This window comes from Amblyraja radiata, chromosome 12 (genome assembly GCF_010909765.2).
Source record: "Amblyraja radiata isolate CabotCenter1 chromosome 12, sAmbRad1.1.pri, whole genome shotgun sequence".
In the NCBI taxonomy this organism is placed as follows: domain Eukaryota; kingdom Metazoa; phylum Chordata; class Chondrichthyes; order Rajiformes; family Rajidae; genus Amblyraja; species Amblyraja radiata.
Genome location: NC_045967.1, coordinates 25313906 through 25330193, shown reverse-complemented (window position 1 = coordinate 25330193; position 16288 = coordinate 25313906). Strand labels below are relative to the sequence as shown.

The 16288-nt window shown below is 42.2% G+C and overlaps 1 protein-coding gene across 4 annotated transcripts in view; it reads left to right on the top strand.

The window, feature by feature from the left end:
- diaph2 (diaphanous related formin 2) overlaps positions 1–16288 on the top strand; it is a 624067-nt gene that overhangs the window by 65442 nt on the left and 542337 nt on the right. For 3 of the 4 annotated variants that reach the window (XM_033030390.1, XM_033030392.1, XM_033030389.1), the window contains exons 2-3: positions 10052–10084; positions 12115–12291. In XM_033030390.1, coding sequence (XP_032886281.1) covers positions 10052–10084; positions 12115–12291 — 210 coding nt within the window. The remainder of the gene's footprint in view (positions 1–10051; positions 10085–12114; positions 12292–16288) is intronic. The other variant, XM_033030391.1, reaches the window with a different exon arrangement.

Sequence of the window (16288 nt, the reverse complement as noted above, 5' to 3'; positions counted from 1 at the left end):
TTCATAAGAGAAAATTGTCAAACTTTCTGACACTTTCTGAAGTTTCTTTGATTTATTTCTTTGCAGACCTGCACATTTAGGAATATACCAAAAGATCATCCTGGATCCCATTTCATCTTTTAATTTTCCACCTTGTTTTCTGATATCATTAGTCATGTCAAATAATGATTCTAGAGGAAGACTGGAAGAACTTTTCAGTAAATCTATGAATAGCCTCAGGTTCTAAACAGTGGGCTAAACATATTAACTCAAGAGTTCAAGAGAGTTTATTGTCATGTGTCCCTGATAAGACAATGAAATTCTTGCTTTGCTTTAGCACACCAGAACATAGTAGGCACGAATACAGAACAGATCAGTGTGTCCATATATTGTATAAATATATACACACATGAATAAATAAACTGATAAAGTGCAAATAAACAGATTATGGGCTATTAATGTTCAGAGTTTGTCCGAGCCGAGTTTAATAGCCTGATGGCTGTGGGGAAGTAGCTATTCCTGAACCTGGTCGTTGCAGTCTTCAGGCTCCTGTACCTTCTACCTGAATGTAGTGGGGAAATGAGTGTATGGCCCGGATGGTGTGGTCTTGATGATGCTGTCAGCCTTTTTGATGCAGCGACTGTAATAGATCCCATCGATGGACAGGAGGTCAGTGCCGATGATGGACTGGGCAGTGTTTACTACTTTTTGTAGTCTTTTCAGCTCCAGGGCGCTCAAGTTTCCGAACCAAGCCACGATGCAACCAGTCGGCATGCTCTCTACTGTGCACCTGTGGAAGTTAGAGAGAGTCCTCCTTGACATACCGACTCTCCGTAATCTTCTCAGGAAGTAGAGGCGCTGATGTGCTTTCTTTTTGATTGCATCAGTGTTCTCGGACCAGGAAAGATCTTCAGAGATATGCACGCCCAAGAATTTGAAGCTCTTGATCCTTTCCACCATTGACCCGTTGATATAAACAGGACTGTGGGTCCCCATCCTCCCCCTTCCAAAGTCCACAATCAGTTCCTTGGTTTTGCTGGTGTTGAGGGCCAGGTTATTGTGCTGGCACCATTTGGTCAGTCAGTTGATCTCACTTATGTACTCTGACTCATCCCCATCAGTGGTACGTCTAACAACAGTGGCATCGTCAGCGAACTTGATGATGGAGTTCGAACTATGACCGGCTACGCAGTCATGAGTATAGAGTGAGTACAGCAGGGGGCTAAGCATGCAACCTTGAGGTGCTCCCGTGCTGATTGTTATCGAGGCTGACACATTTCCACCAATACAAACTGACTGGTCTGTGAATGAGGAAGTCGAGGATCCAATTGCAGAGGGATGCGCAGAGACCCAGTTCTGCGAGTTTGGTAACCAGCTTGGAGGGGATGAATGTATTAAATGCCGAGCTGTAATCAATGAACAACAGCCTGACATATGAGTTTTTGTTGTCCAAGTGGTCCAGAGCGGAGTGGAGAGCCAGCGAGATTGCATCCACCATTGATCTGTTGTGGCGGTAAGCGAACTGCAGAGGGTCCAGGTTTCTGTCGAGATAGGAATTGATCTGCACCATGATCAACCTCTCAAAGCACTTCAACGCCAAAGACGTTAGTGCCTCTGGGCGATAGTCATTCTGGCACGTCATCTTGCTCTTCTTGGGCACCGGTATAATTGATGCCCTTTTAAAGCAGGTGGGAACCTCAGACCTCAGAAGTGAGAGTTTGAAATTGTCCGTAAAAACTCCAGCTAGTTGGTCCCCACAGGTTTTTAGAACACGACCGGGTATACCATCAGGTCCAGGCGCTTTTCGAGGGTTCACCCCCTGAAGGATTTTCTGACGTCGGCCTCTGTGACTGTGACAGAAATACCATCACAGCGAATGGGGGCTCGAGAAGGCACATCAGTGTTCTCCCTATCAAAGCGTGCATAAAACGCATTGAGCTTGTCAGGAAGTGATGTTTCGCCGACATTCGAGCTGCCTCCTGATCTCGCCTTGTAGGAGGTGATTGCATTCAAGCCCTGCCACAGCTGCCGAACATCTGTCTCATCCTCCAGTTTGGAGCAGGTCCCTTTTGGCCTTTTTGATGGCCTTACCAAGGTTGTATCTGGACTTCTTGTAGACCACTGTATCATCAGTTAGCTTTGAGCTTGATACTTGAATGAATGCCTGAGTAATTTTCCTCGCTCTCTATGCAAATTACATACAATAAACACGAGATCTTCCCAAACTGTGGCACGTCAAGACTATACAGACCAATATAGTGGAGCACTGAACAATATAGTTTGCGAGTTTTAAAATTGAATGTTTGGATTTTGCCTTGCAAATGAGGTAAGGCTAGAGTTCTGAGACTGTAATGTTTTCTTTCAAAAGTGTAATTTGTGGACGAGAATGAGGTGAGCAGCAAGGTGCAATGCAGTGCAAACTCAATAGCTGACTGAAAAAGTAGGTCATGAGCAGCACTTTCTGCAAGTTATAACTTTACAGTTGGATTGTGGACTAATTAGTACATTCGCATTTATTTATGTGCACTGCTACACATTTCACGGTAGTGCAAGACACTGTTCCTGCTGACACAATCGGCAGATGATAGAATTGTGAGGAAAAAACAAAGTGCTGGAGTAAGAGGTCCGGTAGTATCCATCAAGGGAATAGTTTGATGCCGTTTTGGATTGGGAACAGTGTTCATCTTGTCAATTAATATTAGGATGAACTGTTCTACCAGTCTTGTTGAGTGTGATAGAAGATCTTTTTTAGTAATGCTTGCCATTTTATTCAAATGTACTTGCCATTAGCAGTAATTTATGGAAACAATGCAAAATATTTCCTTGCTTGGAGTCCACAGATTGTAAAAGTTCACATCAGTTTGCATTTTAAAAATAGCTTTGACTAAATCAATAAGTACTCATTCTTTAAACTTGCAAGGACGGGGGAATAGGGGAACATAGCCTGAGGTCTCTGCTGAAGATTGTTCATTTCGGATCAAAGAAAAGGCCGGAGAAAAAGAACATGTCCTAGGGGTGCAACTTTGGAGAGATGGAGTCTGAAGAAAGTGAAGGTGAAGAAAAGTCAGAATCCTAGTTGGAGTTCATCTTTGACATCAAGGGAGGCAGCAGTGAAGAAAGCAAATTGCATGTTGGCCTTTATAACAAGAGGAATCAAATATAGGAGCAAGGAGGTCCTTCTGCAGTTGTACAGAGCCCAAGTGAGACCACACCTGGAGTATTGTGTGCAGTTTTGGTCCCCTAATTTGAGGAAGGACATTCTTGCTATTGAGGGAGTGCAGCGTACGTTTACAAGGTTAATTCCCGGGATAGCGGGGCTGTCATATGCTGAGAGAATAGAGCAGCTGGGCTTGTACACTCTGGAGTTTAGAAGGATGAGAGGATATCTCATTGAAACATATAAGATTGTTAAGGATTTGGACACGCTAGAGGCAGGAAACATGTTCCCGATGTTTGTTGAGTATTAAGAATAAGGAGTAAGCCAATTAGAACGGAGACAAGGAAACACTTTTTCTCACAGAGAGTGGTGAGTCTGTGGAATTCTCTGCCTCAGGGCGGTGGAGGCGGGTTCTCTGGATGCTTTCAAGAGAGCTAGATAGGGCTCTTAAAAATATCAGACTCGGGGGATATGGGCAGAAGGCAGGAACGGGGTACTGATTGGGGATGATCAGCCATGATCACGTTGAATGGCTCGAAGGGCTGAATGGCCTGCTCCTGCATCTATTGTCTATAACATTGGCTCTCGCTGCATGAATGAGGCAGAGAATAGAATAGTATTGTCGAAAGTCAAATCAGGGCAGGACTTTCATGGTGAATGGTAGGGCGGTGGAGAGTGTTATAGAATAGAATAGAATAGAATAGCCTTTTATTTGTCATCCAGACCGAAGTCTGAACGAAATTTAAGCAGTCATACATATAATACAATACAATAAAAAACAACAATAAACACATATTAACATCCACCACAGTGAGTCCACCCAACATCTCCTCACTGTGATGGAGGCAAAAGTCTTAGGGCTGCAGTCTCTTCCCTCCTCTTCTCCTTCTGCGCTGAGGCGATACCCCCCGGGCGATGTTAAAACCTGTCCTCGCGGCTCAAACACCGCGGCCCGGGGTAGTCGAAGCTGCCGCTCACCAGACCTGCTGACGCAGCCGCTGGCCCGCGGCCGAACCCCCGGTCTCAGGCCACCGCCACCAGAACTGCCGTCCCAGCCCCCGGAGCATCGTTCCAGCCCCGAGCCGGATCGCCCTCACGTGAGTACTGCCACCGTCTCAGCCTCGCGCCAGGCCGCCGCTCCTCCCTCGGTCCAGGCCGCCCCGACCGGCCGCCGCTCCTCCCTCGCGCCAGGCCGCCGCTCCTCCCTCGGTCCAGGCCGCCCCGACCGGCCGCCGCTCCTCCCTCGCGCCAGGCCGCCGCTCCTCCCTCGGTCCAGGCCGCCCCGACCGGGCACCGCTCCTCCCTCAGGCTGGGCCGCCCCGACTGGGCGCCGCTCCTCCCTCAGGCTAGGCCGCCCCGACCGGGTGCCGCTCCTTCCTCAGGCTGGGAACGCCATACCTCCCCGGGCTCGGCTACTCCGACGGGAGCACCGTTCCTTCCTCGGGCCGGCCGTCACAGCCCCTCACCAAAGCCCTGTTCCAGCCCCGAGCCGGGCCGTCCTCACGGGAGCGAGCTCAGTGCGAGTCCTGGCGGGCTCTGCCTCCTGAGCCTCGAGGTCGCCAGCTCCGCCATTTGGCCTCAGCGCAGACGGAGGCAGAGAAGGGGAATACGACAAAAAAGTCGCATTCCCCCGCAGGGAGAGACAGCAAGCCCCGTTTCAACCCCCCCCCCCAAACACAAACTAAAAACCAAAACTAGACTAACCAAAACGAAAATAAACAACCCAAAAAACACAAAACAAACAGGACTGCCGGAGAGCCGCTGCAGCCAGAGCCGCGCCGCCACTATGGATAGAACAGGAGTACAGGAAAATAGTTCCCTGAAAGTGGTGTCATAGCGAGATAGGGTTGTCAAGAAGGTTCTCGGCACCTTGGCCTTCATCAGTGAGGTTATTGTGTATAGAAGTTGGGGTGTTGTGTTACAGTTGTATATGTTTATGTGGATGCATTTGGAGTATTTTGCTCAGTTTTGGTCACCCCGCTATGGAAGGATGTTCTTAAGCTTGAAAGAGTGCAGAGAAAATTTGAGGATGTTGCCAGGGCATGAGGGCCTGAGCTATGGGGCGAGATTGGACAGACTGAACTTTTTTTTTGGAGCGCAGGGGGCTGAGGGGTGATTTAACAGAGGTATCTAGGATCATGACGGGAATAGATTAGGTCAATGCACAGCTTTTTACCCTGAATAGGGGAATAAAAATCCAAAGGACATAGATTGAACATGAGAAGGAATAGATTTAATCAGAAGGGTCTGGATCTGAAACGCCACCCATTCCTTCTCTCCAGAGATGCTGCCTGTCCTATTGAGTTAGTCCAGCATTTTGGGTCTATCTTAGATTTAATAGGAACCTGAGGGGCTAATTTTTTACTGAGGGTGGTGGGTATAAGGAATATGCTGCCAGAGGAATTAGTTGAGGCCAGTACTATAACACAGTTTGAAACATCTGGACAGGTACGTGAATAGGAAAGGTTCAGATAAGTATGGGCCTAACTGGGGAAGGTGACACTAGCGTAGATGGGACAGTTTGATCAGCATGGACAAGTTGAGCAGAAGGGCCTTCTTCTGTGCACTATGACTATAAAATGCTATCAGATAATAGCTATGCATGATTATCTAGCCAAACTCAAATACAGTAGGTAGAGAAAAGGGAAGATACAGAGTGCAGAATATAGTTTTCCGTATTGTAGTGCACTCGTTCTATGTACAAAGTCCAATATCTGCAATGGAATAATGGTTAATCAGACAGTACCCGAGCCTTTGGAAGGATTGTTTACAAGCATGGTAATGGGATGAAGCTACCTGTGTCTAGTTTTGAGCTTCCATATGTTCTGCCCAATGGGCGTGGGAAGAAGGAATCATGGGTGGGAGAAGTATTTGATTATATTGGCTGCTTTTTCAAGGCAGCATGAAGTGTAGATGGGGTCAATGGTGGGGAATCTGGTTTGTTTGATGGACTGGATAATATCCACAAATCTGCAATTTCTTGTAGTCTTGGGCAGAGCTGTTCCCTAATCAAGCTGTGATGCAATCTGTCAGTATGTTTTCTAAGCTGCATCTGTAGAAGTTTGCAAGAGGATGTGGAGACTTGCTGAATTTCCATCGTTTCCTGAGGAAGAAGAGGTATTAGTGCACCTTGGTTGTTGTTTGAGCATTGTTGGTCCATGACGGATCATTTGTAATCTTTACAGCAAGGAACTTGAAGCTCTCGGCCATTTCAACTTCGACATCATTGATGCTGATTGGCCTGTGATCATGAATAGGTCCAAATTATTAATGGTAGAGTTTCTCACTTTTGTAACCTGATGGCCTGGTGTCCTGGAAGTACTGAGTAAGTGTGGGATATTGATGATGTCGACATTGGCCTGGCCTTGTGCAATGCCCTGTGCAGCTGCTGAGTTTATCGTGTTTGTTCACACAGCGTCTGCTTCATCTTTTCGTTAACCTGCAACTGCGCCTGCTCAGAGACACCTCCAATGCCGCCTCCTGCAATAGCCTCTTTGCTTCTCTTCACCAAGGCCTGCTTGACGAACAGTATACATTTTCCTGATGTGACCACAACTCTCTGGGCTACATGAGAACAGTTAATGGAGAAGTCTTGAGGACAATCTGTATTACCTTCAGAGGTGCTAGGCATCCTAAAGCATACAAGGGCCTTGTATTAAATGAGAGCATGCTGGCCAGCTAGAGAAAAAAATCTGGCTGAGATAGATGAATCATTGTTCAACACTGGTGAGGTTCTGAATGACTGGATATTGGGTAATGTTGAGTCTCTATTTAAGGAGGCCGGGGCAAAGAAAAACTATATAAACACCAGCAAGAATTTTGATAAAGTCCTGCATGGTAGGATACTCTGATAGGGTTAGATTGTATGGGATCCAGGAAGAGCTAGCTGACTGGGTATATCATTTATTGCATAGAAGGATGCAAAGGGTGGTGGTGGTGGAAGATTGTTTTTCAGACTGGAGTCCTATGACTAGTGTGCCTCAGTGATTGGTGCTGCGTTCTTTGCTATTTGTGGTTTATATTAATGATTTGGATGAGAATATGCAAGGCATGATGATTAAGTTGGCAGACAACGCTAAAGTGGGTGATATCATAAATTACAGCAGGATCTTGACCAGCTATGCAAGTGGAGTTAGGATTGGCAAATAGTTTAATGCAGGTAAGTGTGAGGTGTTGTGTTGTAGGAAGTCATAAGCCCTGGGACTGTTGTGGAGTAAAGGGTTCTTGGAGATACGGGTACTTCCCTAAAAGTGGCTTTAGCTGTAAAAGCAGGTAAATACGGCTTTTGGTACATTGTCCTTCATTAGTCAGGGTATTGAGTATATATGTTGGCAGATGGTTATATTTGTACAAGACCTTGGTGAGGCCACATTTGTTAAGTTTTGATCACTTGCTATAGGAAGAAAGCCATTAAGTTGGAAAGGGTGCAGGGAAGATTTATAAGGATGTTGCCTTGACTCGGACCTGAGCTACAGGGAGAGGTTAAGCGGGCTGGGACTTTATTCTTCAGAGCGCAGGAGGCTGAAGGGTGATATTGTAGAGGTGTATAAAATTATGAGAGGAATAGATATAGAGAATATTACCCAGAGTAGGGGAATCAAGAACCAGATGACACAGGTTTAAGTTGAGGGGGGGAAAGATTTAATGGGAATCTGAGGGGAAACTCTTTCTCTCCGAAGGTGTAAGTATATGAAATGAGCTGCCAGAGGAGGTTGTTAAGGCAGGTACCATATGCCATTTAAAAGACACCTCGATTGGCACATGGATTGGAAAGGTTTTGAGGGCTATGGACCAAATTTGGGCAAATAAGATTGGTTTAGATGGGGAATCCTGGTTGGCATGGTAAAGTTGGGCCGAAGGGCATGTTTCTGTGCTGTATGACTTGGAAGCTCCCCAAACTTCCAATCCTGAGTATTTTCTGTCCCTTTGCTACTTTCCTTTCTATGTTGATAAACAAGGAAGAGCACTATTTCATTGGCTGAGGGGAAAGGTGGGTGTAATGGAGAGGTGATTTAATTGTCAATGTCCAACTTAATGCTATGGGACCTTATAGGTGTCAGTTTTGGGAATTCCAAGGCTGTGTTTGTCTTGCCTGTTTGGTGTTGTATAGCATTCTTAGATGGTTTTGTCCTGCCTGTAGAATGGTATGTATTTTGTAAGTGTAATGGACTAGGGCAGGTTTATAATGTTATCAGTCTGTGGGTATGGCAGTGGCAGGTTGTTGTAAATGGCAGTCAGCCCCCATTGCTGTATATGAATTTGTTGCCAGATGAATAGAGCTCCCTGATGTCCCCCCCCCTGCTTTAGTGCAATAGATACTGTTCAACTGGCCCATTTCCAAGGGCAGTTAAGAGTGTGTCATACACTGTTGGTCTGGAGTTAATATCATCCATACAAGCGAAGGATGGCATACATCCTTCCTGAAGGGCCAGTGAATCAGATTGATTTTAATGATCCTAGCGTTTTGTTGTCACCATCACTAACACAGTAAATCCAGATTTTAGAATCGGGGTTGCAATTTGAATTTGTGAACCTTGTCCATGCCATTTGACTATTATTAATGTATCTTAAGAGTTATAACTTTGTTCTGCTTATTGTAGATATGTGAATTGTGATCTAACTTTCATTAATATATTCACGAAAAAGGCATTTATTGACAAGAAAAAGGCATAACAAGGCATTTATTTCCACCACCGTAATATGGTTAAAAATAATAATATAAAGGTATACTACAATGCCTACTATGTTCTGTGTGCTGAAGCAAAGCAACAATTTCATTGTCCTATCAGGGACACATGACAATAAACTCACTTGGACTTGAACTTAAATGACCAAAGTTGCCTGGTTGCACATAATTACTAGAATTTTTTTCAAATTGCCTGGTGTTAAACTATGCCATCTGTCAGACAGAATATGCTTCAGTTGTGAAAAACTTCTTTCTACCCTAGCTGAGGTCACTGGTGCATACCCGAAACAAGCTACAGACTCGATATTCATGTCGATATCTTGTGCATTACAACTACCTTTGAGAACTTTAGCTATATTTTGTATTTCTTCAAGATCTTTGTTAGCTAAAATCACTCTCACATTTTCCTTGTATGTCTTTACCTACATTGCCAGGAACTTTACAAATATCGTCAGTTACTTTGTTGAAAACCTGCACGTTATTCACTAATGTTTCGCCATCATTGCACACTCAAGAGAAGTGGTAGCTTGTGGGAAGTTTGCAAAATTGGAAGCAATAAATAGATTTTGGAGAAGACTGAGCCAGCGGGTAGCGGCACAAATTAATAAACGACCGACAGTGACGCCCCTGGTTTCGCCCCGGTGGTAGAAATATTCTTGTAATTTATACTATGTTAACACGTTAATAATAACATTAATATTAATGTGTTAACATAGAAAACGCCATTGTAATCACGGTACAATGAGGGAAAATAGCAGCATTTTTTAGCAAAACGGCAAAAAAAGGCTAATTTAGGCACTCGATCGTGAAAAAGGCATTATCCTGGTGAAATCATCATAAACGGCATGGGAAGGCACATGGCATTCATGACAAAATCCTGGCTCTAATAATTACAGACTGAGTTTTCTGATATTAAAATGTTTCAATATTGCTCTGTGCAATATTATTGACAATTACCTTTGAACACACGATGTTACAGGTTGCTTTACAAAATTTTACCCGAGTTTCAATCCAAGTTTGGAGTTCCCAGTACAAGAAAGTTCTGAAATGCAAAATGTCACGGTTGATTTAAAATTATTTTGGTTTTGTATTTGCTAGGTCTGGACTCTTAACAGCTTGCCTTTTTTTGAATAATACTACTCCACTGTTTTAGAAGTTTCATGCATTGGTTGGTTATATTTTACAGCTATGGGTGATGTGTTTTCTTTTTTCTTCTCTGCCTTCTACAGAATCTTAACATAAAAACTTTGGCGGATGATGTGGTAAGCCTGTTCTGGAAGCTACCTTTTATGTGCCTAAATCACTAAATCATGCATGCAGAAAAATCTAGGTTTTAACATTCCTTCTCAATAGGCATTAGTTATCTGCTTCAGATATGGCTTGTTGCTAATTAGAAAAATTGTAATGCATTTCCTTAGTATTACCTTCAGTGCTATAAATCAGTTCTCAGCATGCTAATAAAATGTAATTAACAGTCTATGGACCTGGAATAGTAGGGGATTTTTGAACAGCTTGAAATTCTGTTTTGATAATCTTTGTAAAAAAAAAGGTGAAGAGTCAAGTAATGGTTCCCAAAACATCTTTAAAAAGATTGAGGAGAGTCTGGTTTGTGCGATGGACAAACAAAAATACTTTAAGAAATTTAAATAATTGATTGCAGTCTATGCGGTGGTATAGAGCAATTTTGCTTTGTTCGTATTTGTTCTAGATTGAGCTGGCCCATCTAGTTATTCCTTTTCTAAGCTTTAGTGTTGTGGTTACAGGACAACTGAGTGCTAATTTTTCATTTTTATGTCTAAAATTGCTAACATCAATAGCGTACAAACTTAACATGATAAACTACAGTTGCAGTGGAAACCTGACAACTGCAGAAGTGGTAATGAACTGGCATATTAAAGCATATAGATAGATATAGATAGATAGATAGATAGATAGATATGCCTTTATTGTCATTAAACAGGAAAGTACTTGGAATATTGAAACTAGTCAAAAGATATAATGTTTCCCAGATTTAGCACTTTGCAGATTTGAAAATGTTGTGATTAAAAAAAATTGGTTGTGTGTATCTGGTCATTTTTTTTGTAGCAATCAAAATATAGCGTCGGGTTTTAAGATATACTGAGCTTGGATTCTTGAATTGTGATGTTAGAAGCATTGTTCCATGGATTTTCTAATGAATGAAAATATGTTTTATATTGAACTGAATTGTCGAGCAAAAACTCAACTTCCAGGCACTTTGAAACTGATCACGATTAAGCCACTCAAAAGTAACCTTGCTGAAGCAGCAGTTAGTGCTACTGCCTGAGTTTCCAAAGATCCATGTTCAATTCCAATCTCGTGTTGTCTGAGGAGCTTGCTCATTCTCGCTGCAACTGCATGAGTTTCCTCTTTGTGGTGTTTTCTACTCACAACCCAAGATTTGGCGGTAGATTAATTGGTCTACTGTAATTTGCCCCTTGGTAAGTAGTCAAGGGGGAAATTGGAATATATGAGAGATGAAGTTGCCATGGTGATTAGGGGAATGTATCTGAAAGGATTGCTCTACCAGGAGGAGCAGGCATGGACTTGTTGGATCAAATAGTATACTGCATTGCAAGTACATTAATATTTTGACGTTCCTTTAATTAATTTGCACTTTATGTTCTAACTATGCATGCAAACTGGCAGGGCACATTTGTAGCATTTTATTATTGTTGTATGGCACAGTTACTTTTTCATAATGCATGTCTCGGATGAATTTATCAATAAGTATCACTTGGAATTTTCAGGATGTTAACCTGTTGAATATATCAAACTTTTTAATCTATTTTGAAGTGTGCATTTTTTCCTATCATTAAGGTTTCCCATGCTCACCTTTTTAAAGAACTGTCAGGCAACCTACCTCTTTATGTTGGTATTAATGAGTTTTAATTGGATAGTGCGGAATTTGAGCTTTCAGGTGAGTTCTTCTAAGTCGGTTCCCAATAAATTCTTGTAAAAGTAGACCAAGTTAAGGAACTTGTCAATTATATCAAAAGCAACTGGAGACACTGACCGAATACAAATTCACTGAGGGGTCCTTAGCAGTCAAGGTACAGTTACTTATGATTTTAGTCTGAGTTAAAAAAGGAATTATTTTTCTAAAAAATGTAACTGGATACTGTGACAATTTTACTGCTTTGTCAATGAACGAAGCTTGTGCTGTTGTTGCTTAAATACATATGATTTCATATATGTGTTTAATGGAGTATTTTAAGGAACCGTGAACAGAGAACGTGTAGAATTAAAGTTTTAATACATTTTATTTTAACAGCGTGACAGATTGACCAGTTTTCGAAAGTCAACTGCAAAGAAAGAAAAACCTCACATACAGCATCCAACTGACTCCCAAGCGGTTATGTGCGACTTGCCTTTAGCACAACCTGTGTTTGAAGAATGTTTCATGAATCTTTCCGAGAAGGAGATTTTGGACCTCTTCGAGAAGATGATGGTAAGAACTGAGATTTGGGGAAGGGGGTTGGGGGCTGGAATTTGGCCCCATATAAATTCCATTATTTCCGAGTCTTCCATTCAAATGGTTTTAGGTGTTTTCAAGTCCAAGCAAATGGGCTGTAAATTTGTTAGTATGTTTATTCCCTTGAAACAATGTTTCTTATTAATCAAAACATAAGATTTATTTTGTATTTTGAAATTGCAACCTGTTGGCTGCTTTGCCCTCTGGCATTTGACCTTTTCAACCTGGAAAAATAGGTTCTGACTGTGCCCAATTTATACCTCGCAGAACGTTTTAAACTTTGATCAGGACTCCTGTCAGCATCTGATATTCCAGAGAAAACAATCCAAGTTTATCCACCCTCCTGTCATTCGTTAATATCGTCTAAACCAGGCAGCATCTTGGTAAACCTCTTCTGCACTCTCTCCAGTGCTGCCACATCTTTTCTGTATTTGGGGCACCAGGAACTGCACACACAACTAAGCAATGTGACTTAGTCCTCCAGTCCATGTCCTGACTGATAAAGACAAGCATATCGTTTTTTTGTTGTTGCCATATTTATCTACTTGCATGATCTACCATAAGGCAGTACTTATTTTGTGTCGTCGTCCATCTGGCACAATACTTTTGCAAGAACATTTCATGGTACTCTGCCTTGCCATCTTTTAAGTATAAGGTGAGAGGAGGGAAGTTTTTAAGGAAGATGTGCAGGGCAAGTTTTGTTTTAAGAGTAGTGGGGGCCTGGAAATCATTGCCAGAGGTGGTGTTGGCAGCAGATTTGAAAATGGTGTTTAACAAGATTTTACAGTGCCCGCCATAATGTTTGGGACAACGACCCATCATTTATTTATTTGCTTCTGTACTCCACAATTTGAGATTTGTAATAGAAAAAAAATCACATGTGGTTAAAGTGCTCATTGTCAGATTTTATTAAAGGGTATTTTTTATAGATTTTGGTTTAACCATGTAGAAATTACAGCTGTGTTTATACATAGTTCCCCCATTTCAGGGCACCATAATGTTTGGGGCACATGGCTTTACAGGTATTTGTGATTGCTCAGGCGTGTTTAATTGCCCCCTTAATGTAGGTATAAGAGAGCTCTCAGCACCTAGTCTTTCCTCCAGTCTTTCCATCACCTTTGGAAACTTTTATTGCTGTTTAATAACATGAGGACCAAAGTTGTGCCAATGAAAGTAACAGAAGCCATTATGAGACTGCAAAACAAAAATAAAACTGTTGGAGACATCAGCCAAACCTTAGACTTACAAAATCAACTGTTTGAAACATCATTAAGAAGAAAGAGAGCACTGTTGAGCTTACTAATCGCAAAGGGGCTGGCAGGCCGAGGAGGACCTCCACAGCTGATGACAGAATAATTCTCTCTATAATAAAGAAAAATTTGCAAGCACCTGTCCGACAGATCAGAAACACTCTTCAGGAGTCGGGTTTAGATTTGTCAATGACCACTGTCGACAGAAGACTTCATGAACAGAAATACAGAGACTACATTGCAAGATGCTAACCACTGGTTAGCTGTAAAAATAGGATGGCCAGGTTACAGTTTGCCAAGAAGTACTTAAAAGAGCAACCACAGTTCTGGAAAAATGTCTTGTGGACAGATGAGACGAAGATTAACTTATATCAGAGTGATGGCAAGAGCAAAGTATGAAGGAGAGAAGGAACTGCCCAAGATCCATAGCATTCCTCTTCATCTGTGAAACACGGCGGTGAGGATGTTATGGCCTGGGCATGTATGGCTGCTGAAGGTACTGACTCACTTATCATCATTGATGATGCAACTGCTGATGGTAGTAGCATAATGGATTCTGAAGTGTATAGACACAACCTATCTGCTCAAGTTCAAACAAATGCCCCAAAACTCATTGGCCGGCATTTCATTCTACAGCAAGACAATGATTCCAAACCTACTGCTAAAGCAACAAAGTAGTTTTTCAAAGCTAAAAAATGGTCAATTCTTGAGTGGCCAAGTCAATCATCTGATCTGAACCCATTTAAGCATGCCTTTTATATGCTGAAGAGAAAACTGAAGGGGACTAGCCCCCAAAACAAGCATAAGCTGGCTGCAGAGCACCATCAGAGAAGACACCCCAGCAACTGATGACGTCCTTGAATCACAGACTTCAAGCAGTCATTGCATGCACAGGATATGCAACAAAATTCTAAACATGACTACTTTCATTGTCAATACATTGCTGTGTCCCAAACATTATGGTGCCCTAAAATGGGGGGGGGGGGGGGGGGGGGGCCTATGTATAAACACTGCTGTAATTTCTACATGGTGAAACCAAAATGTATAAAAATGGCCTTTATTAAAATCTGATAATGCGCACTTTAACCACGTGATTTTTTTCTATTACAAATCTCAAATTGCGGAGTACAGAGGCAAATAAATAAATGATGGGTCTTGGTACCAAACATTATGGAGGCACTGTAGATAGTCACATGGAAGTGCATGGAATAAAGTCATATGGATCAAGTTTCGGCAGATGAGATCAGTTTAACTTTGCACCATTATCGATGCAAACGTTGTGGGCTGCAGTTCCTGTGCTAGTATGTCTAGCTATGCATGTGTGCACTTTGGGCAATGAATGCTGACCTTGTCCATATATCTCATAAATTAAAAAAAACTTAACATCGAAGAGCTGGCGTATGTCTGTGGAAGAGCTTTAATGTAGGAAAGAGGAAGCTGAGATAAGTGGAAATTTATATCTGAAGTGAAGTCAAGTTTGTAAAGCACAGCCTTTAACAAAACTAAGTGGAATGAGTTAAGAGGGACAAAGTTTAGGAATGGTAAAAATATATTGGTGGGAAAGGCAATATAAAATTAAATACTGGTTAAATACTTGAAGCATTCAAATGAACATCTCATATTTATAATACGAATAGTGCTGAGTGCATAGATCCAATCAACATTATTGTGATTTGATCACAGTGATTGTTGAAAACTTTCTCAAGTGTACTTGATTTTTTTAAAAAGGTCAACAAAATGTCTAAAGGATATGTAGTGGGCCTGATGAAGAGAGATTTTGGCCTATGTAAAATTGCACTGATGGAGCTAAGAAATAACTATGGACACTAACCAACTATATAACTAAAGAAGGTTCTCGACCCGAAATGTCGCCTATCTCCTTCGCTCCATAGATGCTGCCTCACCCGCTGAGTCCTTCTATGGAGTCCTTCGACTATGTAAAAGACCTCCCTCGACTATGTTGAAGACTAGCTTCGGGAAAATTGGACACCAAATAGTGGAGAGTGAAGACTCCTTCGACCTCCCTTCGACTATGTTGAAGACTATATACGACTACCTTCGACTACCTTCGATTACCTTCGACTACCATCGATTACCTACGACTAACATGCTGACCTACCACGACCTACTTCGACTAAACCTACGAGTAAAAAAAGTAGCGATTTTTTTGTTTTGTTCCATGGCCACCTTTTTTTACTTGTTGAAAATTACGCCATGACCTAGCTGAGGCCTCGAGTACGCGGCGACTACTCTCGAGCATTAAGGAGAGTTACAAAGACCTCCTAGGACCTCGTGTCGACCATGCTGCGAGTATGAGTCGATGGCAAACTCGCCAGAACTCGCGGATTAGGTTGCTGCAGTGGGACAGCCCCTTCAGGAAATGAGAGTCCTGTACAAGCAACATTCATGACAATTTATTCCTGAATATGAATGATGAAATTGAGTAAAATTAATTTGTTACATGGGGAAATTAGATTAAAATACTTAGACAAATGTTTAATGTAAAGTTCTATATCATTGCAAATTCAATTGTTGGCTAAAATATCACTGAGGTCAATAATGAATAATAAGATTAAATGGTAATAAATATTGGCAAATACAGTACTCGAGCAAAGGAGTGCAACTGTTTCTAAAATAAGCAAAGCAAGACCAATGTATCAGTATAGGGGGGTTGCACGTAAGGTCATCGGGTCAAAGGGCGTGACGCACGGAGCAGCTCAATC